Source organism: Meles meles, chromosome 12, assembly GCF_922984935.1.
Source record: "Meles meles chromosome 12, mMelMel3.1 paternal haplotype, whole genome shotgun sequence".
In the NCBI taxonomy this organism is placed as follows: domain Eukaryota; kingdom Metazoa; phylum Chordata; class Mammalia; order Carnivora; family Mustelidae; genus Meles; species Meles meles.
Genome location: NC_060077.1, coordinates 50,626,602 through 50,653,057, shown reverse-complemented (window position 1 = coordinate 50,653,057; position 26,456 = coordinate 50,626,602). Strand labels below are relative to the sequence as shown.

Genomic DNA, 26,456 nt, shown 5'->3' with positions numbered 1-26,456 from the left:
GACGAAAAACCAGTGCATGCATGGACACAAGTCAGTCACAACTTACTTGTACTGAGGAAGGCTTTGGAACAGTGGTTACCACAGTAGTTCCTATTTGTGCCAATTTTTTAACAGGTGCCACTGCCACTTTCTTAATTAACTGTGAACTAGAATTCTGGAGGGGGGAGAGAGGAGAGATAATAGTCATCAGCATTAATAATTTTAAATCAATCAATGCTGCAGTAAACATTAAACCTTGAAACCCCTCACCATAGCAAACTTCTTTGTTATAATTGGCTTTACAACCTTATAGATTTTAAGCACATTCACCACTATGAACCTAACTGGTCAACTGGCCAACTGACACCCATTTCGTATTCCTAAGGAGGCAACGGATTTAACAAATAAATATTACAGTATTTTAGCATTAAAATCTTGAACTTTAGGGGCACCTGGGTGGCTCAGTCGGTTAAACCTCTGCCTTCGGCTCAGGTCATGGTCCTGGGATCGAGCCCCGAATCGGGCTCTCTGCTCAGCAGGGAGCCTGCTCCCCCCCCCCCCCCGCCCCTGCCTGCCTCTCTGCCTACTTGTGATCTCTCTCTGTCAAATAAATAAATAAAATCTTTAAAAAAAAAAAAAAATCTTGAACTTTATTCTTTGGCTTATAGAGAAGATCAATGTATTCTTATTTAACATCTAATTATAAACAAAAATCTGCTACCTATATTCTCAACTCACAGCAGCTGATAAAGCAAATTAGAAAGGAAAGGAGCAGCTGTCACTGAAAGATAACAGTAACAGAGAAAATAGTCAGGAACCTAGAACCAAATACTAGGAAACCATAAAATGAGGGCTAGCAGGGGAAGTGGACAGGACTACCAAAGAATATTACCACAGAATACTATGCAATCCTTCATTAGGATGAGCTTGACTCATCAAGAAAATGTTATACTACATTCAGCATTTTTTATTTTACTGAGAAAGATGACCATTAAAAATTTTTTATTGTATTTTTTGTTTTTATTGTATTTTTTCTTTTTCTTTCCCTTTTTTGTGTAAAAATATTTTTTTAACCTTTGACACACAAGATAAATTTCAGTTATCTGGAAAAATTATCATGTATGTACTAACAACACCAACTAATGAAATATTACAGATTTCTGAATTTCTTAAAAAAATCAGTCCTGTAAGATATGTATAAAAATGAATACCATAAACTGTAGTGTTAATATTTTACCCCCGAACTAAAATTGAAACAGAATGATTATTTTCTTTCCATTTAGAGATACAAATAGCCCATTGAACATTCCCTTCATTATTCCCTTGATAAAATCTTTGAATATGAAGACTGAATCATTATTATTTTAGCAATTACCAAATGACAAAAATAAATACCTTAATTAACATGTTTAAAAGAAAGTGGCTTAATCGGGGTGCCTAGGTGGCTCAGTGGGTTAAAGCCTCTGCCTTCGGCTCAGGTCATGATCCCAGGTTTCTGGGATGGAGCCCCACATCGGGCTCTCTACTCAGCAGGGAGCCTGCCTCCCCACCCCGCCCACCCAGGCTGCCTCTCTGCCTACTTGTGATCTCTGTCAAACAAATAAATAAAATCTTTAAAAAAAAAAAAAAAGAAAGTGGCTTAATTCAAAAAGTTGAGCAGAATCTTCTATTATTTTTGACAAATACATACACATTTATATGAAGAAAATAGCTGGAAAATTAAGGAGAATAAAAAAACCTAAGGAATATTACCGGCATTGTACAGATTTTGACTGTATGAGTATTCACTGGTACAGCTGGCCTGGAAGTCACGTTAGTAGTGGTCTCTGCTCTTGTCACAGCTTGTTGAGGAGATACCAACATCAACTGGCCACTGTTACTTTTGATCAAAACTGTTCCTAGAGTTAAAAGAAAACAAAACAGGACTTCTAAGCTAATAAATGAAACAATCGTCATATATTTTGTGTTCTGATCATTTCTTTCAACACTGTAAAATGCTCTGAAAAACTGATTAATACATACTGAACTCCATGTATACTAATTATTATGTAATATGGAAAAAATGTTTTCACTCAAAGCTACTTAAAAAAAGCCAAACGCTTTTCCTTCATGATATCAAACTATAAAACAGTAAGATGGTATGGTAACAGAACCAGACTACACAAAGTAACCAATGGAATAAACTGGAGAATTCCAAAACAGACTCATGCAGATATGTCATATCAATTTCTCCTAGAAGGCACTGCAGATTAGTGAGAAAAAAAGCAACTATTCGATATATAACGCTGTGTCAGTAAGTTATCTATATGGAAAAGGTTAAAAGTTTCAAACCACACACAAAACCCCAAGGGCATTAAGAATACAAAGGTAAAAAGTAAAACCTTTTAAACTCTTAGATAGGTAGAAAATTATCTTTCTGAACTTGGGATAGGGAAGAATTTCTTAAATAAGTCTGTTGCATTCGAGTATATTAAAAAAATATTTTTGTTTAGCAAAAGACATTATCAGGTTAAAAAAAAAACAGAAGACAAAATGCGAGAAAATTTTAGTTCACTCATGTTCAAAGGACAAACATCCAAAAGGCCAACAAAACACAGATGGCAATGACAAGGAAAAGTAAATTAAGACCACAGTGAGGTAGCACTTTGTGTCTACCTGGACAGACAAATTAGTTAGTCCAATGACAATATGAAGTGTTAGATGTGAAGCAACAGGAACTCTACCATCTTGATGATGGTAATATAATTTGGTACAATTGCTTTGTTTGACTTTACATGATGGTGCCAAACTGATTCCCATTTGCACACTCTTTAACCCAGTGATTTCTAATCTAAAGAAATTCTTGTCCATGTCAGTAGGAGGCGCAAATAAGAATATCCACAGCTGAAGTTCCATTTCCAGAATGGGAGCATGAAGAGCTCAACAAACCTGCTCCCCAGCAAAGGAAGCAGAACTGCTGAAAATTATTTTTAAAAACAACCATTTAAAGTCATTGGAAATTGCCTGAAGGCATATAGAAAATGACTGCCATTATTAAAGAGGATTTACTAAAACTAAGTAAGCACAGCCAGAGACAGTGGCATCTGAACCATGACTCACTCCCTTTCCCTTCTCAGCTCAGACAGTGTGGCAAGCAAAGAGCCTCTCCTCCAAGCTCCCAGTTGAGGGCTATGGTATCTCTCTGGGAGGAACAGGCCACCAGCATTTCTGATCTCCCCCACACTGAGCTACATACAGCAGAGGACAAATTTGAGACAAGTGCATCCAAAGATTTCTAGGCTTCTTTTACTCATCTCCACTCATAAAGGGAAGGCTCTACCTCACAAATGGCACACTAAAAGTTTCTGGACCCCACTCTCCCTCACCTCAGTTTTTTTGTAGGATGGAGGTTCCATGTTGGAAGAAGTAAGTAGATAAAGACAAGAAGGTGGTAGCCCAGTACCCCACTCTTAAAGCAGGATATTGCCCATAAAGAAGCATTCCACAGTCCTGATGCCCGCTCCAAATATCTCTGTAAGGAAGCTGACTGTATTTCAACACAGTGGGGAAGCTCAAAAGGTAAGAGAACTCTCAAATACAACAAAACAATTAAAATAAGGATGGTAGCTTCATGACAGATACAAGCTAAGCCAGAGGCCCAATGCTAGTTTATTAGAGAAAACCAGAAGAACAAGAAAGACCCTCTTGATGTCAGAGCAAACCTCAAACAATAACCTCAAAAATTATCCCTGTAAAGGAGCCTAAATTTAATTGGATCAGACTATGGAGCAAGTTGGGCCCTATGGCTGCTGAAAACAATAGGGTAATTGGATTGCAAAAGTAGAGCCTAACACATGGCTGTGATACCAAGCGAGACACACAACTTTGAACAGAGAAATCAGAGAAAGTCAAAAGAGAGCCCTATTATCCCAGGGTGGTTGAGCTTATGCCCAAGGTTGTGCCCTCTGAGGAGCAACATCAAAGGGAAAAACTGTGGGGAAAAACAGACTTCACCAGAATAAAACAGCGAGACATTAAAAAAAAAAAAAGCAAACAACAATAATACACTCATGGGAACACGGGGCAGTATCCAGAGTTGCTGCAATATATTAAAGTTTTAGAAGATTTTATCTGTTCATTTTTGAAGGTGGACAGAAGGAGAAAGAGAAGCAGACTCCCCACTGAGCAGGGAGTCCAATGCTCCACCCCAGGACCCTGAGATCATGACCTGAGCCACAGCAGACACTTAGCCAACTGGGCCACCCAGGTGCCCCAATATATTAGTTTTGAAAAACAAGTTACACAACATGCAAAGAAAAAGAAAAGTATGACACATAGGGGGATAGGCAGGCAACAAAAACGACCTATGAGAAGGACTGGCTGTCTGATCTAACAACAAAACTTCAAAGTAAACATTATAAATGTGTTTAAAAGACTAAAGGAGACTATGCTTAAACAAGTGAAGGAAGGTATGATATCATCAAACAGAGAGTATTGCTAGAAAGATAGATATTATTGGGTGCCTGAATGGCTCAGTGGGTTAAGCCACTGCCTTCAGCTCAGGTCAGGATCTCAGGGTTCTAGGACTGAGCCCCGCATTGGGCTCTCTGCTCAGCAGGGAGCCTGCTCCCCCCCCCCCCCGCCTGCCTCTCTGCCTATTTGTGATCTCTATCAAATAAATAAAATCTTTTAAAAAAAAGAAAGAAAGAAAGCAAAATGAACACAGCCTCGGAAAAATGCGTACCACTGAAAGGCAAAGCAACACAGGCATAATGTGAGTACCAGATAGGGAGGACAAGAGAAACAGAAAGGGAAAGATAAAGAAACAAAAAAATATTCAAAGAATTAATGGCTGACAACTCACCAAATCTGACAAAGAATAATCTAGATGTCCAAATAGCTCAACAAATTCTAACACATTCAAAGAGATCTACACCAAGACACTTCATAATAAAAATGTTTGACTAATAAAAGAAAACCTTGAGAAGAGCAAGACAAAAATGACTTGCTATTTACAAGAGAACCCCAATAGGATTAACAGCTGACCTCTCATCAGAAACAATGGAGGCCAGAAAGCAGTGAAATCACATATTCCACTTGCTGAAAAGTAAAAAATAAGAAAAAAATCAACCAACAATCAGATATTCATTAAAAATATCTCTCAAAATTGAAGGCAAAATAAGGACATTCCCAGATAGGGGCATTTGGGTGACTCGGTCAGTTAAGTGTCTGCCTTTGGCTAGGGTCATGATCCCAGGGTCCTGGGATCAACCTCTACGTTGGGCTCTCAGCTCAGCGGGGAGCCTGCTTCTCCTTCTCCCTCTCGCTCCCCCCTTTTCTTTCTCTGTCAAATAAATAAGTAAAATCTTAACAAAACAAAACAAAAAGAAGACATTCCCAGATAAAAACTGAGTGGATTGGTTAGCCAGCAGACACACTATACAAGAAATACTAAATAAAGTTGTCCAGGCTTAAAAGAAGTGATCCTAGGAAGTAATTCAAATTCACATGAAAATGAGAAGGGCACTGGTAAAGGTAATTATATAATTTGACAATATATATATGCCTATTCTGTTTTCTTCTCTTAATTTCTTTTAAAAAATTGTAGGGGCACCTGGGTGGCTCAGTCGTTGGGCATCTGCCTTTGGCTAAAGTCATGATCCCGGGGTCCTGCGATCAAGCCCCACATGGGGCTCCCTACTCAGTGGGAAGCCTGCTTCTCCCTTTTCCACTCCTCCTGCTCATTTTCCCTCTCTCACTGTCTCTCTCTCTTTCTCTGTCAGATGAATAAGTAAAATCTTTTTAAAAATTATATAGAAAACTATGTATATAATTATGGATTTGGACCCATAACATCAAAACGTAATATATTTGTGAATAAAAGTAGAAAGGAAGTAGGGACTAAAGTTGTATCACACTAAGGAAATAACTTTGGTTGAAAACAAATTAAGAAAACCAGAAATGGTAACTAAGAAAGTAATACGACAAATGCTACAAATATGTCTTTGTGCTCCTTTCTTCTGTCAGTTTCTTTAAAAAACATGAAGCTACATAAGGTAATAATTATAACAAGGTATTGGGTTTCTAACAATATATAGAGCAGTAATAGCACAAAAATTAAAAAGTGGAAAGGGGGCGCCTGGGTGGCTCAGTTCTTAGGCATCTGCCTTCAGCTCAGGTGATGATCTTAGGGTCCTGGGATCAAGCCCAGCATCTGGGTCCCTGCTCAACGGGAAGCCCGCTTCTCTCTCTCTCTCCCATTTCCCCTGCTTGTATTCCCTCTCTCACAGTCTCTTCCTGTCAAATAATAAAAATCTTAAAATAAATAAAAATAAATAAAAAGTGGGAGGAAAATAAGCTAAATAGAAATGTTTCTATATTTCACTCAAATAAGTTATTATAAATTTATTAGAGATATATACAGTATATTAGATATATTTTGTAACCTCTAGAACCACAAAATATATATATCAAAAAATGATAAAGAAAACAAAGCATCACTCTAGAAAATATTCACTTAATACAAAGGAAAGCAGGAAAAAAGGAATAGAGGAACAAAAAGGAGAGGACATGTTAGAAACAAAAATAAATGGCGGACCTAATCCTAACTATATTAAGTAACATTACATGTTAATGGATTAAATAATCCAATAAAAGGCAAAAGTGTCAAAAAAAAAAAAAGGCAAAAGTGTCAAACCAGACCAAAAAAAAGTAAGATCCAACTATATGCTACCTACAGAATACACACTTTAGACTCAAATATAAAACAAAGTTGAAAGTAAATGACGTTATCATAGAACAGCAACCATAAGAAAGCTAGTATGTCTATACTAATATCAAACAAAATAGTCTAAAAGCGTTACTAGAGATAAAGAGTTGGCATTTTATAATTGATAAAACACCCAATAGATCAGGAATATTAACAATTATAAACATATATGCAACAAAAAACAGCCCAAAATATAGGAAGCAAAAGCTGACATAAAGGAAGGGAAAAACAGAAATTCAATGATAATAACTGAGATACTTAAATGCCCCATTTCAACAAAGGATAGACAACTATACAAAAGATTAACAAGGAAATCAAATACTTGAATAACACATAAACCAAACAAACCTAAAACACATCTATAGAATACTCCACCCAATAACAACATTCTCCTTAACTGCACATGGAACATTCTCAGGATAGATCACATGCTAGGACATAAAACAAGCCCCAGTAAATTCTAAAAGACTGAAATTATACAATGTATAGTCTCCAACTATACGGGAATGAAATTTGAAAACAGCAACAAAAAGAAATTAGGGGTCAGGGTGCCTGGGTGGCTCAGTGGGTTAAAGCCTCTGCCTTCAGCTCAGGTCATGATCCCAGAGTCCTGGGATGGAGCCCCGCATCGGGCTCTCTGCTCAGCAGGGAGCCTGCTTCCTCCTCTCTGTCTGTCTACCTCTCTGCCTACTTGTGATCTCTGTCAAATAAATAAATAAAATCTTTAAAAAAAAAATTAGGGGAACTCACTAATACTTAGAAATTAATTACTCCCTAAGTAGTCATTTGTCAGTGAAGAAATCACAAGGGAAATTGGAAAATACCTTGAAATGAGTGAAAATGAAGACATAATAAAAATTTATGGAATGCAGATAAAGCAGAGATTAGAGGGCCATTTACAGTTACAAATGGCAGAATTTAAAAGGGGGGTGCTAGGTGACTCAGTAAGTTAAGCATCCCAACACTTGATTTTGGCTTAGGTCATGATCTCAGAGTCACAAGATCAATCAAGCCCTGCACTGGGCTCTGTGCTGGGCATGGATCCTGCTTAAGGTTCTCTCTCTCCCCCACTCCCTATGCCCCTCCCCCCACACTTCTCCCTCCCTCTCTTAAAAAGGAACATTCAAGGGGCACCTAAGTAGCTCAATCAGTTAGGCATCTTACTTTTGATCTTAGCTCAAGTCTTGATCTCAGTGTCATGAGTTTAAGCTCCACTAGGTGTGGAGCCTACTTAAAAAAAAAAAAAAAAAAGGAAGCTTCAAATCAATAACTTAAACTTCCATCTTAAGATACTGGAGGAAAGAGCAAAATAAAAACTAAAGGAAGCAGATGAAGAAATTAATAAAGATTAGAGCAGAGGTAAATAGTATAAAAAACAATTGAGAAAAATAAAAACAAAAACTGGTTCTGGGAAAAGACCAACAAAACTTAAAAACCTTTTCCAGACTGACTAAGAAAAAAAAAGGCTCAAACTACAAAAACCAGGAATGAAAGAAGGGACATTACTCTAATAGGGAATAATACTATGAATAATTATAAACCAATAAATTAGATGACTTACATGAAATGGACAAATTCCTAAAAACGAAAAACTACTATAACTGACTCAAGAAAATAGGCAGTCTAGGCATGCCTGGATGGCTCAGTCGGTTAAGCATCTGCCTCGGCTCAAGTCATGATCCCAGAATTCTGGGATGGAGCCCCGCATCAGGCTCCCTGCTAAGCAGGGAGCCCGCTTCTCCTACTCCCTCTGTCCCTCCCCACCACTTGTGCTCTCTTGCTCTCTAATAAATAAAATCTTTTAAAAAAAGAAAAGAAAATAGGCAACCTGAAGAGGTCTCTAACCAATGTTTTGAATTACTAATCAAAAAAGTATCCACAAGGTAAGCCCAGGTCCAGATGACTTCACTGGTGAATTCTACCAAACATCCAAAGAAAAATTAATACTAATCATTCATAAACTCTTCCAAAATAGAAGAGAAGGAAACATGTATCAACTCATTTTGTAAGATCAGTAGTAACCTGACACCAAAACCACCTAAGACATCACAAAAAAACTACAGACCAATATGCCTTATAATTATAGGTGCAGAAAGTCTCAACAAAGTATTAGCAAAGTGAATACAGCAGCACAAAAAAAGTGTTATACTTCATCAAGTAATATTTATCTCAGTGTGGAAGACTGGTCTAACATACAAACATTACTGTAAAACAGCATATCAATATAGGACAAAAACCCTTTATCATCTCAACAGATGCAGAAAAAGCATTTGACAAAATCTAACACCCCTTTTTTTCATGATGAAAACACTCAACAAAATAGGAATAAAAGCAAACTTCCTCAATTTGGTAAAAGAGATTTGAAAAAAACTCACATTTAACATTGCATGTAATGGTGAATAAATGCTTTCTCCTTAAGATGAGGAATAAGACAAGATACCTGTGATGAGAAATGAGACAAGAATGCCTGCAATCACTACTTCTATTCAACATTGTTCTGAGAGTTCTAACCAGGGCAATTCAGGAAGAAAATGAAATAAAAGGCATCCAAAGAGAGAAGAAAAACTACCTATTCAAATATTATATGATCTTCTATGTTGAAATCCTAACAAACCCACAAAAAAACTATTAAAACTATTAAGTTCAGTTAGGTGACAAGATACAGAATCAATGTAAAAAATCTGCTGTATTTTTATACATTTGCAATGAATGACTAAATGGAACAAAGAAAACAATTTCATTTACAATAGCACCCAAAAAAATAATACACTGATAAATTTAACAAAACAAGTACTATACCAATACTCTGGCAACTACAAAATGCTGCTGAAAGAAATTAAAGAAGATCTAAATAAATGTTAAGACACTCCATATTAGGGACGCCTGGGTGGCTCAGTGGGTTAAAGCCTCTGCCTTCAGCTCAGGTCAGATCTCAGGGTCCTGGGATAGAGCCCCGCATCAGGCTCTCTGCTCAGCGGGGAGCCCGCTTCCTCCTCTCTCTCTGCCTGCTTCTCTGCCTACTTATGATCTCTGTCAAATAAATAAAATCTTTAAAAAAAAAAAAAAGACACCCCATAGTAGTGGATGGAGAAACTTCCTACCTTCCAAGATCATTAACAGGATTAAATGATACAATACTTCCAAGCAGGCTTTTGAATTTTAAAGTTATCAATAGTAGTAATAACTGTTATTAATACCAAAAGGTCCACAATCCAACCTTTTCTTCAACTAAATACTCAGAACTTCAGTAGGAAGTAATACTAGAATAGTTGAAGACAATACTGAGAATAAAATAACAAGAGCTCATCTAGTCAATGCTCTTTTTTTTTTTTTTAAGATTTTATTTATTTATTTGACAGAGAGAGAGATCACAAGTAGGCAGAGAGGCAGGCAAAGAGAGAGGAGGAAGCAGGCTCCCCGCGGAGCAGGGAGCCCGATGTGGGGCTCAATCCCAGGACCCTGAGATCATGACCTGAGCCGAAGGCAGCGGCTTAATCCACTGAGCCACCCAGGCGCCCTAGTCAATGCTGTTTTAACTTAAGTGTTTATCATCTATCCCAAAGGCCCAGTTCTAAAGAGCAACTTAGTGAAAAGCACTCATAAACATATAAAGGAAACTGAACAGTAGTCTCTCTTCTGAAAACAAGCTACTACATCTCTCTGAATCAAATCCTGATAAATTTTTTTTAAAAGATTTTATTTATTTATTTGACAGAGAGAGATCATAAGTAGGCAGAGAGGCAGGCAGAGAGAGAGGAGGAAGCAGGCTCCCTGCAGAGCAGAGAGCCCGATGCGGGACTCGATCCCAGGACCCTGAGATCATGACCTGAGCCGAAGGCAGCGGCTTAATCCAATGAGCCACCCAGGCACCCCTCAAATCCTGATAAATTTGACTCATTTTCCAATCATAAAAGAAAAATCAGTTTGCCTACTTATCCTACAGACATGTTGAAAGAAAGTAATCATACATTAGGTTACAGAGCATGTTTCCTCAAAAATATTAAGATGTTAAAGTGTAAAGTGGTCCAGTGCTCACTCTCTATTTGGTACATAATTTAACATACTACTCTACTCATCTGCCCAGTGAACTGCTACGTCGTCCCAAGATGACTTTCCTATTTTGTCTTGGCTACAAGTTGATCTGGATGGTGGTTCTGATTTGTCCAACTTCCTAGCATTGGTAAATACTGACCCTGAAAGGATCACACAAATCTAAGAGCCAAAAAAACTTTCAGAATTCACCTATTATAATTTAATACCTACACACAATTGCCTGAATGGTAACCTTCTAGTCTCTACTGAAGTCTACGGTTAAGTCGGTGGAGATGTACAAATGTCACCCCCTCACAAGTAGAGCAGAAATACAAAGTTATTACTTAATACAGAACCAAAAATATTCTTCCCATAATATTCACAGATAGGTCCCTTGTGCAAGCACACAAAATAAGCCTACTTTCATCTCCACAGGCAGTCCTTCAAACACTTAAAGGCAGACAAACATACTCAAAGTTGTTTTCTTGATCAGGCACCTAGGCCCCGATTCCTTTAATTTTTTATATCATAGTTCCCCTTACTGAGCTTAAAGTCACTTAAATTTCTTTTTCTCTCATTCCAATAATTCTTTGAGTGAATAAAAGAAAAACTTAAGAGGCTCAGTTGGTTAAGCGTCTGCAGTCTGCACGGTCATGATCCCAGAATCCTGGGATGGAGCCCCAAATTGTGCTCTCTGCTCAGCGGGGAGCCTGCTTCTTCCTCTCTGTCCGCCTGCCGCTCCCTCCGCTTTTGCTCTCTCTTGCTATCTCTCTCTCCCTGTCAAATAAATAAATAAAATCCTTATTTTTTAAAAAAAAGAAAAACTTAAAATCAATCAGAAAGTTTTTATCCCAGATTCTACTATCCCTTATGGCACATCTTCTCTATTCTCCATTTACACAGTGGATTTGTCAAAACAGAACTTCTATTAACTTTATTAAATTTCATCTTTTAAAAGTAGGATCAATCACATGTTTTCAGGTGATTTTTACCTTCTTTTTAACTTTCCAAATTTGTTTTTACATATGTATGCCTCAGTTTACAAAAATAATGTTGTTGGAGAAAAATTAAGCCCAGAACAACCTAAGGAAATTCTCAAAATCTCTAATTTCCAGGAGGTACTGTGTCTACCTTATTTTCCACCGTATCCATGGAACTGAACGTAGAACCTAGTATACAGTTAGCACTGAAATGTATTAGTTTAAAAAATATATAACTTTAAAACACTCAATATTTCCTTGATACAGAAATTCCAAAATTCTTGGAATTTGTTATCTGTCCCAAGAAAATAATCAAGATACACACCACAATCTAAATACAAAAACGTCTGCTTATATTTATAAGTATTTTTTTTTAAAGATTTTATTTTATTTATTTGACAGAGAGAGAGAGATTACAAGTAGGCAGAGAGGCAGGCAGAGAGAGAGGAGGAAGCAGGCTCCCTGCGGAGCAGAGAGCCCGACGCGGGGCTCGATCCCAGGACCCCGAGACCATGACCCGAGCCAAAGGCAGCGGCCCAATCCACTGAGCCACCCAGGCGCCCCATAAGTATTTTTTAAACAAAAAGGCATAAGCAACCTAAATGAATAGAGAAAATATTCAATAATGGATTATGTACCCCTTAAAATTAAGCTTTTGAGGTTAGAACACACAAAACTGTCACTGTATAATGGCAAGTGAAAAACAAGGATACAGAAATTAAATAATAGAATCCCAGTTATGTAAAAATAAATAAATAAATAAAGGAAGCATCCATACATTTTTTTTTTTTCCCAAAGAAACTAAACTTTGGGGTAGTGAAATGTTCTCCTTATCTTGGAGTGGTGGCTATACCTTTGTCAGTTTTCGAAACTTACTGTAAATGGTTTCTTTTTTAAAATAAGTATACTAGTAAAAAATTATAGCTCCATAAAGTTTATATAAAAAAGGAAACTAAAAGATATACTCCAAATATTTGGGGCAATTTTTCTATACTTTCCAAATTTTGTATAATAGACATAAAAAAGTGGAGGCATATAGACATTGAGGTTATTTCAAAATACATCCTTTTAAATTATAATAAAATCTTTTAAAAAATAAATTATAGTGAATTTGGTGGATGCCAATACACATTGGATAAATAGCAACCAGAGTACCTATAGCTAGCCAATGTTATACAGGTACCTTAAATATTCAGACATGCCTGCTACCCAACTCTGTATTCCACACAAATGGTGTTCTTTAGAGTTCTATGACATGCAGACTTATATTCTTAGTTAACCCATATGATACTTTTATGAAGAAGGTGTGATCCCATTTTAGACATAATAAAACTGACATTGAGGATGAGTTTAATAAACTTGACCCAAATCACAAACTTATTAAGTGGTAGAGCTTGGATTCATCTCCAGGTCTGTTGGCCAATATTCTGCCCTTTATTGCTATACTTCACTACTTTCCACAAAAGGCTAACCCCCCAAGTCCCTTTGATTAGCACACCTAGTCCCCACTCTGAATTACACCTGCCCTGAACTAAACCTTCCCAGCTACTGTATATTACATACTTACTTTACTTCACAAACTAACAAGAGCCCTCTTAGGCATAATTATTCAGTAAGTAACAAATCTGTATAACATTATCATCCACCCACATTTCTCTACATTTGAAGTCTCTCTCTCTCCACTCGATTATAGGACTCCTCTCCTCTTACTGTTAATGAATGTCAAGTCTGGAAAATCACACATTAGATTCTACAGATAGCTTTTTATCTTCTTAATCTTTTTTTTTAAAAGATTTCATTTATATATTTGACAGAGAGAGAGCACAAGCAGGAGGAGCAACAGGCAAAGGGAGAAGAAGGAGGCTCCACACTGAGCAGAAAGGATCCTGGGATCATGACCTAACTGAGCCACCCAGGCAACCCCACAGGTAGCTTATTAAAATCAAGCATGAACATCGTTGATTATGCATTTAAATGATCATTTGGGAACAGAATTTGGTAATCCTATGAAAAGATTACCTTTTGAAACAGTAATACCACTTCCAGCAATTCATCCTATAGAAAATACATTTATAAAACAGCACAAAAATACATAAAGATGTTTATTATAGCATATAACAGAAAGTAGTACAAATAGTATCAATATCTAAGAATAGCAAGGCAGTCAAAACATGATGGTACATTGATACAGTGGACAACTAAGCGACTTAAAAAATGAGGAAGGGGCGCCTCGGTGGCTCAGTGGGTTAAGCCTCTGCCTTCGGCTCAGGTCATGGTCTCAGGGTCCTGGGATCAAGCCCCACATCAGGCTCTCTGCTCAGCAGGGAGCCTGCTTACCCCTCTCTCTCTGCCTGCCTCTCTGCCTACTTGTGCTCTCTCTCTGTGTCAAATAAATAAATAAAATCTTTAAAAAAAAAAATGAGGAAGATTTATAGTACTAATATGAAAAGGACAATATTGTTAATAGTAATAATTTGATGAAGGGTTATATTATATTTCAGTAATGCTTTTTTTCTTTTACATGAACATATGCTGCTTTTGTAAGCAGAATGAGCGAAGAAATTAAAAATAAAATGCACTGATATGTGTAACAGCCCTTGGAATTCCTTGGGGGCTGCAGCCCTATTGTCCTCTTCTTTCTCCACATACACTAATGTGTGCATTCAAATACTCAGGTGCCCTCTCTGAGCAAGGAACTTATTAAACCCTGGGTAATAAAGTCAGCGACAGAGTCCCTATCCTCACACAATATCCTTTTGATAAAGCCAGGGTGAAAACAAGAACTGCTAACTTATCCAGGAACTGGTTCAGGAATTTGAGAAAGATCCAAATCCTATGCCATGCCTCAGCATGAAAGAGTTGACAAAAAAGACCTGAACCATTTTACAAGTAACTTTCACAGACTTCTGTACAGTATGACCATCAAGCAGAAGCTACCAGTTTATGATTTAGCAGAAGCAACCCAACTTTGATCATCTTTCTCAAACAACTGATAGAAGAAACACAGAATACCACAAACAGAAAGAACCGCAGTCTTGCCCCAAATCCCACATGTTCATAAAAGAGAAGACAGAGAAGATGAAAGAGATTACCAAAAACATTCGACAGAGTAATAATTTTCAGAGCTTTGCCATAGCTTCTTTCATTTCTTCACAATGACGCCCCTTTTTATTTCCAGTCCCTGCTCCCTAGAAAAAACTTGTGCTGCATATCTATATTTTTGAAAACCACTTTTTTTTTCATTGAGGAAATTCTGAAGTAAATAGAAATCAAATACTTTTAAGTATTCATTATCTTGAAAAAGCAAAGCTGACTTCTACGTGATTTAAGCATCCCTGAGTAATCAATTACTAATCCTCAGGATATAAAATAGACAGTACAAGACTTACAATTTTTTAAAAAGTTAATCAGTGTTTCCATTTTATTCTTCAACTACTCGTTATTTTATTGTGCACCAATGAAAGCACAAAAGTTAGTATGGTCTTCTCCCATACGTCAGTTGAAATATTCCCAAAAGCTGCTCTTCAAAACACCTCCCCACCTCCTCTGTAACAATTCCTAAAAGCAATTTATCTCCTTGCTCCTATAAATTTTTCCATGGTCAATTATCTAAAATGTTTTAGTGTAGTGCACACCTAGATTGTGGTCCTGGTTTGCAGCTGTATAGCTCTGGCAAGTTTCAGTTTTGGTTTCTTTGCATACAAAAGATTAGGCTTTAAAATTCTATGTCGCCATTTAGCCCTGATACCACTCACACACCAAGTGGTAAGCACAGCATTGTATAAAGAATATACAGACCTGGATTCAAATTACCTCTGTCACCTATGAGGTGTCTAGCACTGGGCAAGTTATTTACCCTGAAAGACCTTTCTCAATTTGTTACCTATTATAACCAACAAAAGGATATAAATAATATATAAAAAGTGTATAGCACAGTATGCCTTCGATTAGTGATCAGTTCCCACTTACCAAGTTTTTAGTCTTTTTTTTTGTTGTTAAGATTTTATTTATTTATTTGACACAGAGATCACAAGTAGGCAGAGAGGCAGGCAGAGAGAGAGGAAGGGAAGCAGGTTCCCCACTGAGCAGAGAGCCTGATGAGGGGGTTCAATCCCAGGACCCTGAGATCATGACCTGAACCGAAAGCAGAGGTTTTAACCCACTGAGCCACCCAGGCGCCCCCCAAGTTTTTACTCTTGGTAATTTTTCTATTTTAATGCTTTTTTGATTGTTTCTAAACAATCTTCAGTGACTAGACAGGAATTTAATTTTTACCAAATTAGAAGATGATTTCATTCAAACACATTCATAACTACTTTATAAGTATAGGCAGGCTGACAATTCAGAACTGCCAGAAAATGTATTTAGTGGCATATACATCACAGACTCAAGTGTGTGTACCTCCTGTACCAAAAAAAAAACTGAAACAGAATTTCATCAAAAGTAAGGAACATAATCTTTCCACAATGTTCATGATCAATCAGAACATTAGCTACAAAAAAGCCCCTATCATTTTGCTGGGGGATACTAAAATCTTGAATCCAATGTTTCACTTCTTTACCATCTTTGCGGGTCTGAGTTCCAATTACAGCTAAGCAAAATAAATAGGAGATGATATAATCAAGAGTAGAGTTCACTCCAAAGAATGTGATTTGTGCCTTTTTTCCCCACTGAAATTCCAAGGCACTTTCAGCTGAGTTAAGAAAGAAGGTAGAACACTCAAATTTACAAATTCTGAATAATCACAAAGCAAAATCTTTGCATAAATCATGAAAAACAGCCCAAACATGTAAACCCTCGGATAAAACGTAGTCACAGACTCATTAACTGTAGCATCACACACCCACTTCAAATATAACCCCATGCCTCTGATCTATCAACTTTGGCACTGCTCCCTTAAGACAGGTATTCTTCTAACTGAAAATTACAATCATCACACATCTAAAGACTGTGCAGAAAGCAGCATTATTCATTTCTGGTACTAGAAAAGCAGTGAAATTATTTTAGCTTGCTTAAATTAAAAATCCTCCTTCGGCCTTAACACACAAGAACTTCTTAAACTTTTTTGAAAAATATGGCTATCCAAGTGTGTGGTTATATAAACTGGTCTCTTCTCCACGTAAAAATAAAAACTTTAGCTATATTCTACCTTCTCGCACCTACGAGCTAGTCTAGCCTCAAAGGCCCTCCTGAATATACTGCTCCAGCGTTTACTGTGTCACTTGGGTGAAGAAATTCTTTCCTTAAATATAGAAAGACCTATGCAGTAATGATTCAAAGAGGCTATATTAATTGTAAAGCCAAACCACTGCCCTGCAAAGTCGATTATGAAAGGTTTTCTTAGCTGAGTTATTTTGTTTTTTTTGTTTGTTTGTTTATTTTGTTTTATTTTAGAGCTACCAGCAAGAAGGCACAATCCAGAGCTGCGACGTTTCCCGTGTCGCCGCTGGCTGGACCTATAGGTAAGCTGGAAAAGGTGATCGACATACCTGGAGGAAGCTGCAAATTAGCAGGCAACTGGATTGTTGTGGTGTTGGGGGCTTTCACAGCGACTATCTGAGGAGCAGGCAGCGGGGGGCCGCTGCTGAGTTTAGGAAGAGCACTGACAGGAGCCACTTTGGTCACCAGGGTACCCACGGGGGACCGCAGGGGCTGGGACACCGTGGACTCAACGCAGACACTAACAGGAGCCTTAGTCACGGCGCCCAAGGCCACCGGGGTGCTCTCCACCCGGACAGGCAGAGTCCCAGAGGGGGCCATCGTCACGGTCCCGGAGGCGCTCACACCAGCCGGGGGAGCTGCGCCGGCCGGTTCCGTGAGGCCCGCGGGCATCCCCAGGTGGATCAGCGGCAGCTACGACGCTGCCGTTCCGGGAACAGAGGCTAGGGTAGGCTTGACAAGCGGCAGCCGACTCCAGAGCAGTTCCGGCTCCACAGCATCGCTAGGAGAGGCGCAGGGGCCGCGACACAGAAGTCGGTGACGGGCGCCGGCTGGACACCGAGACCCACGCGTCCCGCACCTCACTCTGGTCCGTGCGGCCCCGGCCGCAGCGACACCTGCTTGGCCGCTCGCCGCTTCCTCAGCAGCGCTCACACGTGCGCCGGCTCAGCCCGGCGCCTCAGCATCGGGTCCTGCAGCAGCGGAGCCCCGAGGGCGTCACTTCGGCTCCCACCATCCAGCAAAGCTCTGCGCCCCAGTTCCCCCGCCAGAAACTTCAAAACTACAAACCCGAGCGCCCCAAAGCCCCCTACACACACTCGGCGTGGCCCCACCGCGCGACCACGCCAGCCATGTTTATATAGCCACGCGGAGACCTCGCGCACGCGCACAGGCCGCCGCCGCCACCCCGGGCTTCCCCCGGAATCCGGCTCTGTGATTGGCCACAGACTGGAATCGCGCTCGTGACGTCACTAGGGACGGCTCCAGAGGGCGTTAGAATCTTCCCCCGCATCAGGAGGAAGGAGGGTCAAGTTGCCAAAAACCTACCATGTGGGAGGGGCCGACTGCACTTGGAAAACTGCGACATTCGGGTTCCTCTCCTTGTATCCCCAATGGTATGTTCCTTTAAAATCCAGGAGTGTGTTTGCCACACGCTTCTACTTTGAGGAAAAAATGGGGACTGGCTTCAGAGAACGGCAACTCAAGACTAAACCACGCTTCCTCTGTTTTTCTGCGAGCTTTGCCTTAAAGCGTCGCAAAATGAGCGTTAAAATTGACACTGGAAAAAAAATTGTCAGTTTCTTCCTTTTGAATGTTTAAGAATGGCGTATATTTTTATAGTCGGCAAAATATGTCTGTTTTCATATGACTTTAGAGCTGCCCCAAGGGAATATCGTTTTCTTCCTTTGGGCGGCTATAGGTATCTCTTATCACCTCTAAACGTAAATTGTTTACGTTTTGTCTCCTTGAAAACTGGGACAGTGTCTTTTGATTCCTGCCTCTTCAGATTCCAGCAATTAGATTTCAACTGCAGTCCTAAATATTATTTGAAAAAGTGGAAAGTGTTTGTTAAAGGAATCAGTAATAAGCGGAAAAACTTGTTCCTTAGGGATCTAGTTAGAGAGGATGCCTTGATTTCAGGCTTTTCTCGGAAGATTATGTTTATAGGAACCGACACTATAACTGAAGGAGATTTTGCAAGTAGGCAGGCAAGGCGATCTTTACAGCGGCTGGTTTTCTCCCTTCCTGTAAACGCCAGTGGATAGAATCTTCACAGCCCTCACGCTTCACTATATTTGCTGTCTTTCCCATCTCAACCAGTCCAAATCAGCCCATCTATGATTCCAGTCATTTACAACCTTCCCCACTCATGAAGGCTTACTGATCACGTGGCCTCTAGAAAATACCGTGGAGCTGGGGAAAGGACAAATTTATTGAGGGCCCCTTGTGTGCTGGTCACTAAGAGGAACATTTTCTTGTTTTATTTTGTTTTTAACAGCCATTTCATTGTATTGACTTAAAAACTGCGGTTAAAAGAGTAATTTTCCAAGGAACTGGGATCCAAAACAGTCTGTATGAAACCAAAGTGCATCTCTTTCCATATCTCCACAAATGCCTAATTCATCATCTATCCCATTATGTCCCTGACAAAATGCCTTGCACATAAAAGGTGTCTAATAAATATTTGCTAAATGAATTAAATAGATCTATGCAACATTTTCAGTGAAGCTTATATGGTCTAGAGGCTTGGAATCTTAGATCTGCTTTTTAGTAGCTGGGCCAATTGTTTAGCCTTGTTTTTTTTTTTTTCTCCACGGAATGTAAGCCAATAAACCCTTGTAGAAAGAAGGCTCAGAGTTTGCTCTGAGGACTCTCCCTCTCTGAACTTTAATTAAACCCCACCCCCAACTCACATACTTTGTTTAGATATGCAAATAACCTCAATCAAATTACAAAGAGGCTTGGCTGAGGAAATACACTTTCTCTTTAAAATGACCTTGAACATTTTGTTATAATTTGCTCTGTTATTTGTCTCATTGATGGAAACTTTAGTTTTCTAGTTGTAAAGAATATAAGTCTTACCTGGCACAAGTAACTACTCTCCTGAATTTGGAGTTTAGTAATAATCATGTTTGCTACATTTTCCTTCTACAGAAACTTACGCTAAAACAGTAAACAAAATGCATTTTATCTCTCCATGTGAGAAAAAAAATGCAGGAGAGGATTATACCTTGATTTTTATTATGTTTATCTGTTAAAATATTTGTAAAATTAAAGATGTTGAGAAATACTTACTCATTTATCTTCTGTCTTAGTCTATCCAGGCTGCTGTAACAAAATGCCACAGACTGTTTTAATTGAATTATAACTGATATACAATATTAGTTTCAGGTGTATGACAGCGATTCAGTATTTTTATACATAAGGAAATGGTCATCTTGATAGAACTAGCTACTGCCACAAAAAGTCATTATATTACTGACTATTCCCTATGCTGCTGTATATTACATCCTCATGACTTATGATTTATTTTGTAACTGGATGTTTATACCTCTGGGGATTAGGTGAGAGGTAGCTTATAACAGCTTATAAACTGCTCACGGTTCTGGAAATTGGAAATCTGAGATCATGGTGCCCGGAAGGTCAGGTGAGGGCTCTCTTCTGGATCACAGACTTCCCCTGTCTTCAAATGGCAGAAGGAATAAAGAATATCTCTGGGGATCTTTCAAAAGGTACAAATCCCATTCATGAGGGTCCCACCTCATGATTTAACCACTTCCCAAAGGCCCCACCTACTAAATACCATCACATTTGGGAGTTGGGATTTCAACATAATGAATTTTGGGGAGAAACAAACATTCAGACCAGACAGGACCTTCTAAATGAGGGACATTAATTCATTAAGTCATTAATTACCACAGACTCTGCTCATCAACTCAGGTAATGAAATAAAACTGTGAACAAACACAATTTATATTTCCAAATTTCAGTATTTTACACACATACATGAACACACTTTAATTTGGGCAAAACCAAAGGCTAAGGATACGATTACTCAGTGGATAATGCAAATTATCATTACTATCCTTTTGATTTTCCATAAGTCTATGGTCTCCTCAGAAAATGAATAAAAGTTTACTAACTGTAGAATTTAAACAGGAAGCTTTCTTAATCCGTGAAATGAAATCAGCTGAAAATCTGCCTGAGAAAACCTAACTATTTGGCTAAGATGGTTATGGCCTCAGCTTCAAATTGAGTCAGAAACAAATAGCCTCAAGCTCTATACCTCGACCTAGGCCAGTATCTGGGCTTTTACCCCAGAACAGTTAAATACTTTTCTGCAGTACAACACATTCCTACAACACCAGTCTGTCATTTCTGTCCTCTTAAAGGAATGCAGCTTAAAGTCTTACGAAGTTTGACTTCATTAGTGACTTCCATTTTTTATGCCTTCACTAAAGGTTTAATGAAGTCTGAGACACTTTTCATGCTCCTACAAAAAGTGGATATGACAGAAAGATCCTAGCATAAGAGATGCATTGCACTAGGGACTAGTAATCAGCCACTCAGATTTATACTTGTAGAGGTACATTATTGGAAAAATGATCATGGTATATTGTTAAATGTAAAAAGGAGGTTAGACAGAATGATTCCATTTTTTTTTTGTAAGCTAAAATATAAATAAATAAACCAAAAAGCAGGTAGATATATGCTCAGAAGAAAATCTGGATCATACACCAAACTCTTAAGAGAACATCTGTTTGGAAACATTCTAAGTGATCATTTCCTGTTTATATTTGTGTATATTCTAATTTACTTGCATAATCAAAAATTAATACAAGCTTTTTCTTAAGATATATAATCTTAGTGACAACTGTAATCTTTTAAGTACAGCTAAGTACTCCCTGGTCTCCTTCCCGTAGCACTCAGGAAACCACTGAACGTCATGAAGCTGAGCAACTATGTTAACCTGCTTAAGCTAATTACAATCACTGCCTTAACCCAGCAAGGTGGGTGTGTTCTAAAAGTGGGAGTACTCCCTCCTTTTCATTCATAGTAAGTGTAGAAAAAGCAATGACTACTTAAGAAGCCATAATCTCAGAAATAATCTTATTTTTCTAGAAGATTTTGCACTCACAGAACTTTACTTGTATTGTCTGTTTTTGCTCTCATTTTCTGGAATTATGTCTTCTTAGAAGATCTTCCTCCCCCATCCCTTCAGTCATTCTTTCATATAACCATATTCATATAATTCATATATAATGAATATAATCATTCATTCATATAACCAGTGTTCATTGTATGCTTACTGTGTGCTTGGCAGTGGAGAATATATCAGTTAAAAAAAAGAAAAGACAGAAATCCCTGTCCTATGAACAATACATTCCAGTGGAAACAGACAAAATGAAAAAAAAAGTAAATTATAAAAATGTAAATAAAAAATGAAAAGGTAAATTATATGGTATTTTAGATGGTGATGCATGTCCTGCAAAAGGAAGTCAAACAAGTGAATGAGAAGTATTGTTGGTACATGGAAGAAGAAGAAAGAAAGAGAAGGCAGCCAAATCACACCAGGCCTTGTGTAGGCCTGAGTAGGATTTTGCTTTTTACCCTGAGAGATGGAAAGGCATGGGGAGATTTTGAGCAGCAAAGGAACATTATCTGACTTATATTTCAAAACTTCACTCTGACTGCTCTATGTATAGTCCCAGAGGGCTAAATGGGTAGGATAATAATAGGATGATATACCAGGATAATAATATAGAGATAATTTTAGAGAGACTATTTAAGGAGGCTACTGGAAAACCCAAGCGAGAGATGATGGTGGCTTAGACTAAGGTGATACTGGGGTAAGTGGTAAAAAGTGGTCAAATTCTGGCAATATTTTGATGTTAGGTCCAACAGGTTTTCCTGATGCATTGAGTGTGAAGTATGAGAAAGGAGTTCAGGATGGTTTAAAGGTTTCTAGTCAAGGCAAACTGGAAGCTATTGACTGGAATAGGGATGACTGCAATGGTAGTTGGGAAATTAGGTGCCCAATGAAGGATATTTTATTTTATTTTATTTTGAGAGGGGGAAAAGAGGGCAGAGAGGGAATGAGGCAGAGGGAGAGAGAGAGTATTATGCAGGGTTCAGTCTTACTACTCTGAGATCATAACCCAAGCTAAAATCAAGACTTGGATGCTTAACCAAATGAGCCACCCAGGTGCCCCTGGGATATTTTAATTTGAAATGCTTATTATATATCCAAAGAGGGTTTGGGGTAGGCAGCTGATTTACAAACCTAGAGTTCAAGGAAGAGGTCCAAGCTGAATAAATATATATTCACCAGTGTACAAATGGTATTTTTCATACCACTGGACTCAGTATGACCAAGGAGGGAGAGAGTATAGAGAAGAAGAGGCGAGGTCAGAGTCCTGGGTACTCTAATGTTAAAGGTTGGGATGATGAAGAGGACCCAGCAACCAGTGGTGGAGAATGAATCTCTATTGATAAGAGGAAGAGTAGGAGGGTAAGGAGTCCTGAAAGCCAAGAAATGGCCAAGTTTCAGATGAAGAGAAGAATCAACTGTGTCAAATGCCACTGATGGGTTGAGTAAAATGAGGACTGATGATTGCCCAGTAGATACAGCAACACAATGCAGGGTCATTGGTAGCCTTGCTAAGAGACAAGTCTCTGTGGAAGGTGGAGGTAAAAACCTGACTGGAGTATTTTCAAGAAAGAATGGAAAGGGTTTGAAGACTGTGAAGTTTTGATGCAGAGTGCACAGGAAAATGGGGCTGTAGATGGAGGGGATGAGGTGAAGAAAGGTTTTCTTTATGATAACATCATACGTATATGTTGATGGCCATGATCCAGGAGGGAGGGAAATTACTGATAAGAGTAAAGAGGGGAGACTTGCTAGAGCCATGTCCTTGAAAGTCAAAAGAGATGGAATCTAGTGCACAAGTGGAGAGCTTTAGCTTTTGTAAGCAGTGGACCATTCATCTGTGGCAACAGAAGCCAACGTTAGAATTCTTGGCCACAGACGCTGGTAGATAGATACTTGTGATGGTGGGAACTTGTGGAAATTCTCTTCTAATCTTTCTCCCTTCCTCCATCCCCATCCATGTCCCCTTTATTGCTTCTAGAACAATCTTCCTAAAATGCAAATCTACTTACGTAGCTCCCACTTAACAACTTTTCACATCCTCCCATTACAGGCTAGAGTGTCAAATAGCTAGGATGGCATACAAAATTCATTACAACCTGGCACTTGCTGAACTTCCCAAGTGACCTCTGCTGTGTTCCTGTGGACACCTTCCAATGGCACCATAGATGACTACAGAAATATCCTAAATGTCCCAAACTCTCTGCTAGTGTCATGCCTTTTCATACATTGCTTTACCTCCCTTCAAAGACTTTACACACTTGAAACTCATGTTCTACCTTGCCAATTCTTACTTGGCCTTCAAAAGGCTATAACCTACACTGGATGAATTCATTGCCTCTCCTTTCCCATGATATTTATTATATTATGGTCATTTCAGTTGTTTTTCTTGCCTATCCTGTCTCACTATATTGCGTATTTTCTTCATAGTTGAGGTCATGTTCATCTCAGAACCAGAAGAGAGAACCTAATACATAAGCAGATACTTGACAAAGAGAGTACTTTTCTGACTCCTATCCCACTCCCAACTTCTAGACTGGCATGTAGGGACAGGATTTTGTCTCATTTGTACATTGCTGGTGCACATTGTACTGTATGTAATACAATTCTCCATACAGTAATAGGAAGTTCATATTTCAGCTTTTTGTTTTCAGTCTGTATTTGCCTTGGGTGATAACTTTACTTCCATGGCTTAATTTCCATCTATATATTTATGACTTTTGGATTTATCTATCTTTGGCCCAGATTTCTCTTCTGTCCTCCAGTCTTACATAGAGAGCCACCTACGATATCCACCTGGATGTCTCACAGACTCCAACTAAACTTACACACACACACACACACACACACACACAAAGAAAATAAAACTAAATTTACAATCCTACCTTCAAGCCTGCTTTTTCTCCTGTAATCCCTAGCTCAGTGAGATAATCTCCTTCCAGTTGCCTAGGATGTAAAATTAGGAATTGACCTTGACTTTTCCCTTCCTTTCACCTGTTTCCCCTCTCTTTTCACCTGTTTCATTAGATCCTGGCAATCCTGACATCATATCTATAATAATATATCTCTGGAATCCATTGACTCCTCTCATTCCCACTGTCGCTTTTAGTTCAAGCCCACCTACGCTCACTTTAATTATGCTGACTGCACTCTCTGTATAACTCCAGACCCTCCTGCTTTGTTCTAATCTGTGGTATGCAGTCAGATTTTTATTTAAAAATGTTCCTTTAGGGGCGCCTGGGTGGCTAGTGGGTTAAAGCCTCTGCCTTCGGCTCAGGTCATGATCCCAGGGTCCTGGGATCAAGTCCCACGTGGGACTCTCTGCTCTGCAGGGAGCCTGCTTCCTCCCCTCTCTCTGCCTGTCTCTCTGCCTACTTGTGATCTCCATCTCTCAAATAAATAAATAAAATCTTAAAAAAAAAAATGTTCCTTTAGTCTGCATTGGTGGTATGGTGGTGAGCATAGCTGCCTTCCAAAATGTTCCTTTAAAGATTAACATTATAATTATTATCATCATTCATTGATTTAGGACTATTTTTCTTTCTTACTGAAAGGAACCTAAAAAAAGAAAACAATTCCTATTCTTAAATATTTACAATTTTATCATTTCAGTTGCGTTCTCATTTTTGTATATTACTTTCTATTCCTTGTCTATTATATGCTTGCTATTACGTGAAGTATACATATGGTTTTCCCTATAATTTAGAGCCAATTGTATCTAAATAATTTTCCATGCCTAAACTAAACATTTAAATCAGGTCATGTGCATAATTTCATGCTTCTAAAATGTCTTTATAATGATCATTTTATACATAATATTTATTAAACAAGAACACATAAGTGTTTGCATTTATAATTATGAATTATGATAAATACTACAAAAGAAAAGAAGGTACTTTGAAAGAGGATAATGGACAGTGTCTAATTTAGCTAGGGAGTTAGGAAAATGTTCCAGGAATTAAAAGAAGCCCGTGAGACTGGCAGAGAGTGAACCAGAGGAACAGTTGCCTGAATGAGGTTGGAGAGCCAGAGAGCGGTCATATGATGTACAAATGAAAGAAACAAATATTTTAAGCAGAGGAGAAAAATGAATTTATTGTTTTAAACTTTTCATTTGGAAATAATTTCAAACTTAGAGAAGAGTTGCAAGAAAGAGCATTTATAACTCCGATATCCCCTTCATCCAAATTTACCAATTTTAGCATTTTGATTTCTTTTATCATTCGCTGTGTGTGTGTGTATGCATACACACACACACACACACACACACACACACACACACTCATCCTTATACCCACAGATTCCATGTTTGCAAATTCACCTACTTCATAAAACTTACATCAGTGATGCTCTCTGAATCAATACTTACTAGGACTTTCGAAGCCTTTTATAGGCATGTGGAGAACAACAGAAAATTGGAGTTGCCAAATGTGCATGTTCCCAGGTGAGGTCAAAAAAGGAGGTGCTCTGCTTTCTTATTTCAGCTCCCCTACTGTAACCAGTTGTCCTTTTGCTGCCTACTTAGTGCCATGGTTTTCTTATTTTTGTGTTTTCTGTTGGTGATGTCACTGCTTAGTGACAGACATAGTGCTGACGTAGTGTTGAAGTGCTGCCTGCTTTCCCTAAG

The 26,456-nt window shown here is 38.5% G+C and overlaps 1 protein-coding gene across 3 annotated transcripts in view; it reads right to left on the bottom strand.

Moving 5' to 3' along the window:
- TAF4B (TATA-box binding protein associated factor 4b) overlaps positions 1-18,004 on the bottom strand; it is a 128,235-nt gene extending 110,231 nt beyond the window's left edge. For 2 of the 3 annotated variants that reach the window (XM_046024072.1, XM_046024074.1), the window contains exons 1-3: positions 17,229-18,004; positions 1,732-1,877; positions 47-154 (exon numbers count right to left, since the gene is read on the bottom strand). In XM_046024072.1, coding sequence (XP_045880028.1) covers positions 47-154; positions 1,732-1,877; positions 17,229-17,571 — 597 coding nt within the window. In that variant the 5' untranslated portion in view covers positions 17,572-18,004. The remainder of the gene's footprint in view (positions 1-46; positions 155-1,731; positions 1,878-17,228) is intronic. The other variant, XM_046024073.1, reaches the window with a different exon arrangement.
- Positions 18,005-26,456: the final 8,452 nt, after the last annotated feature.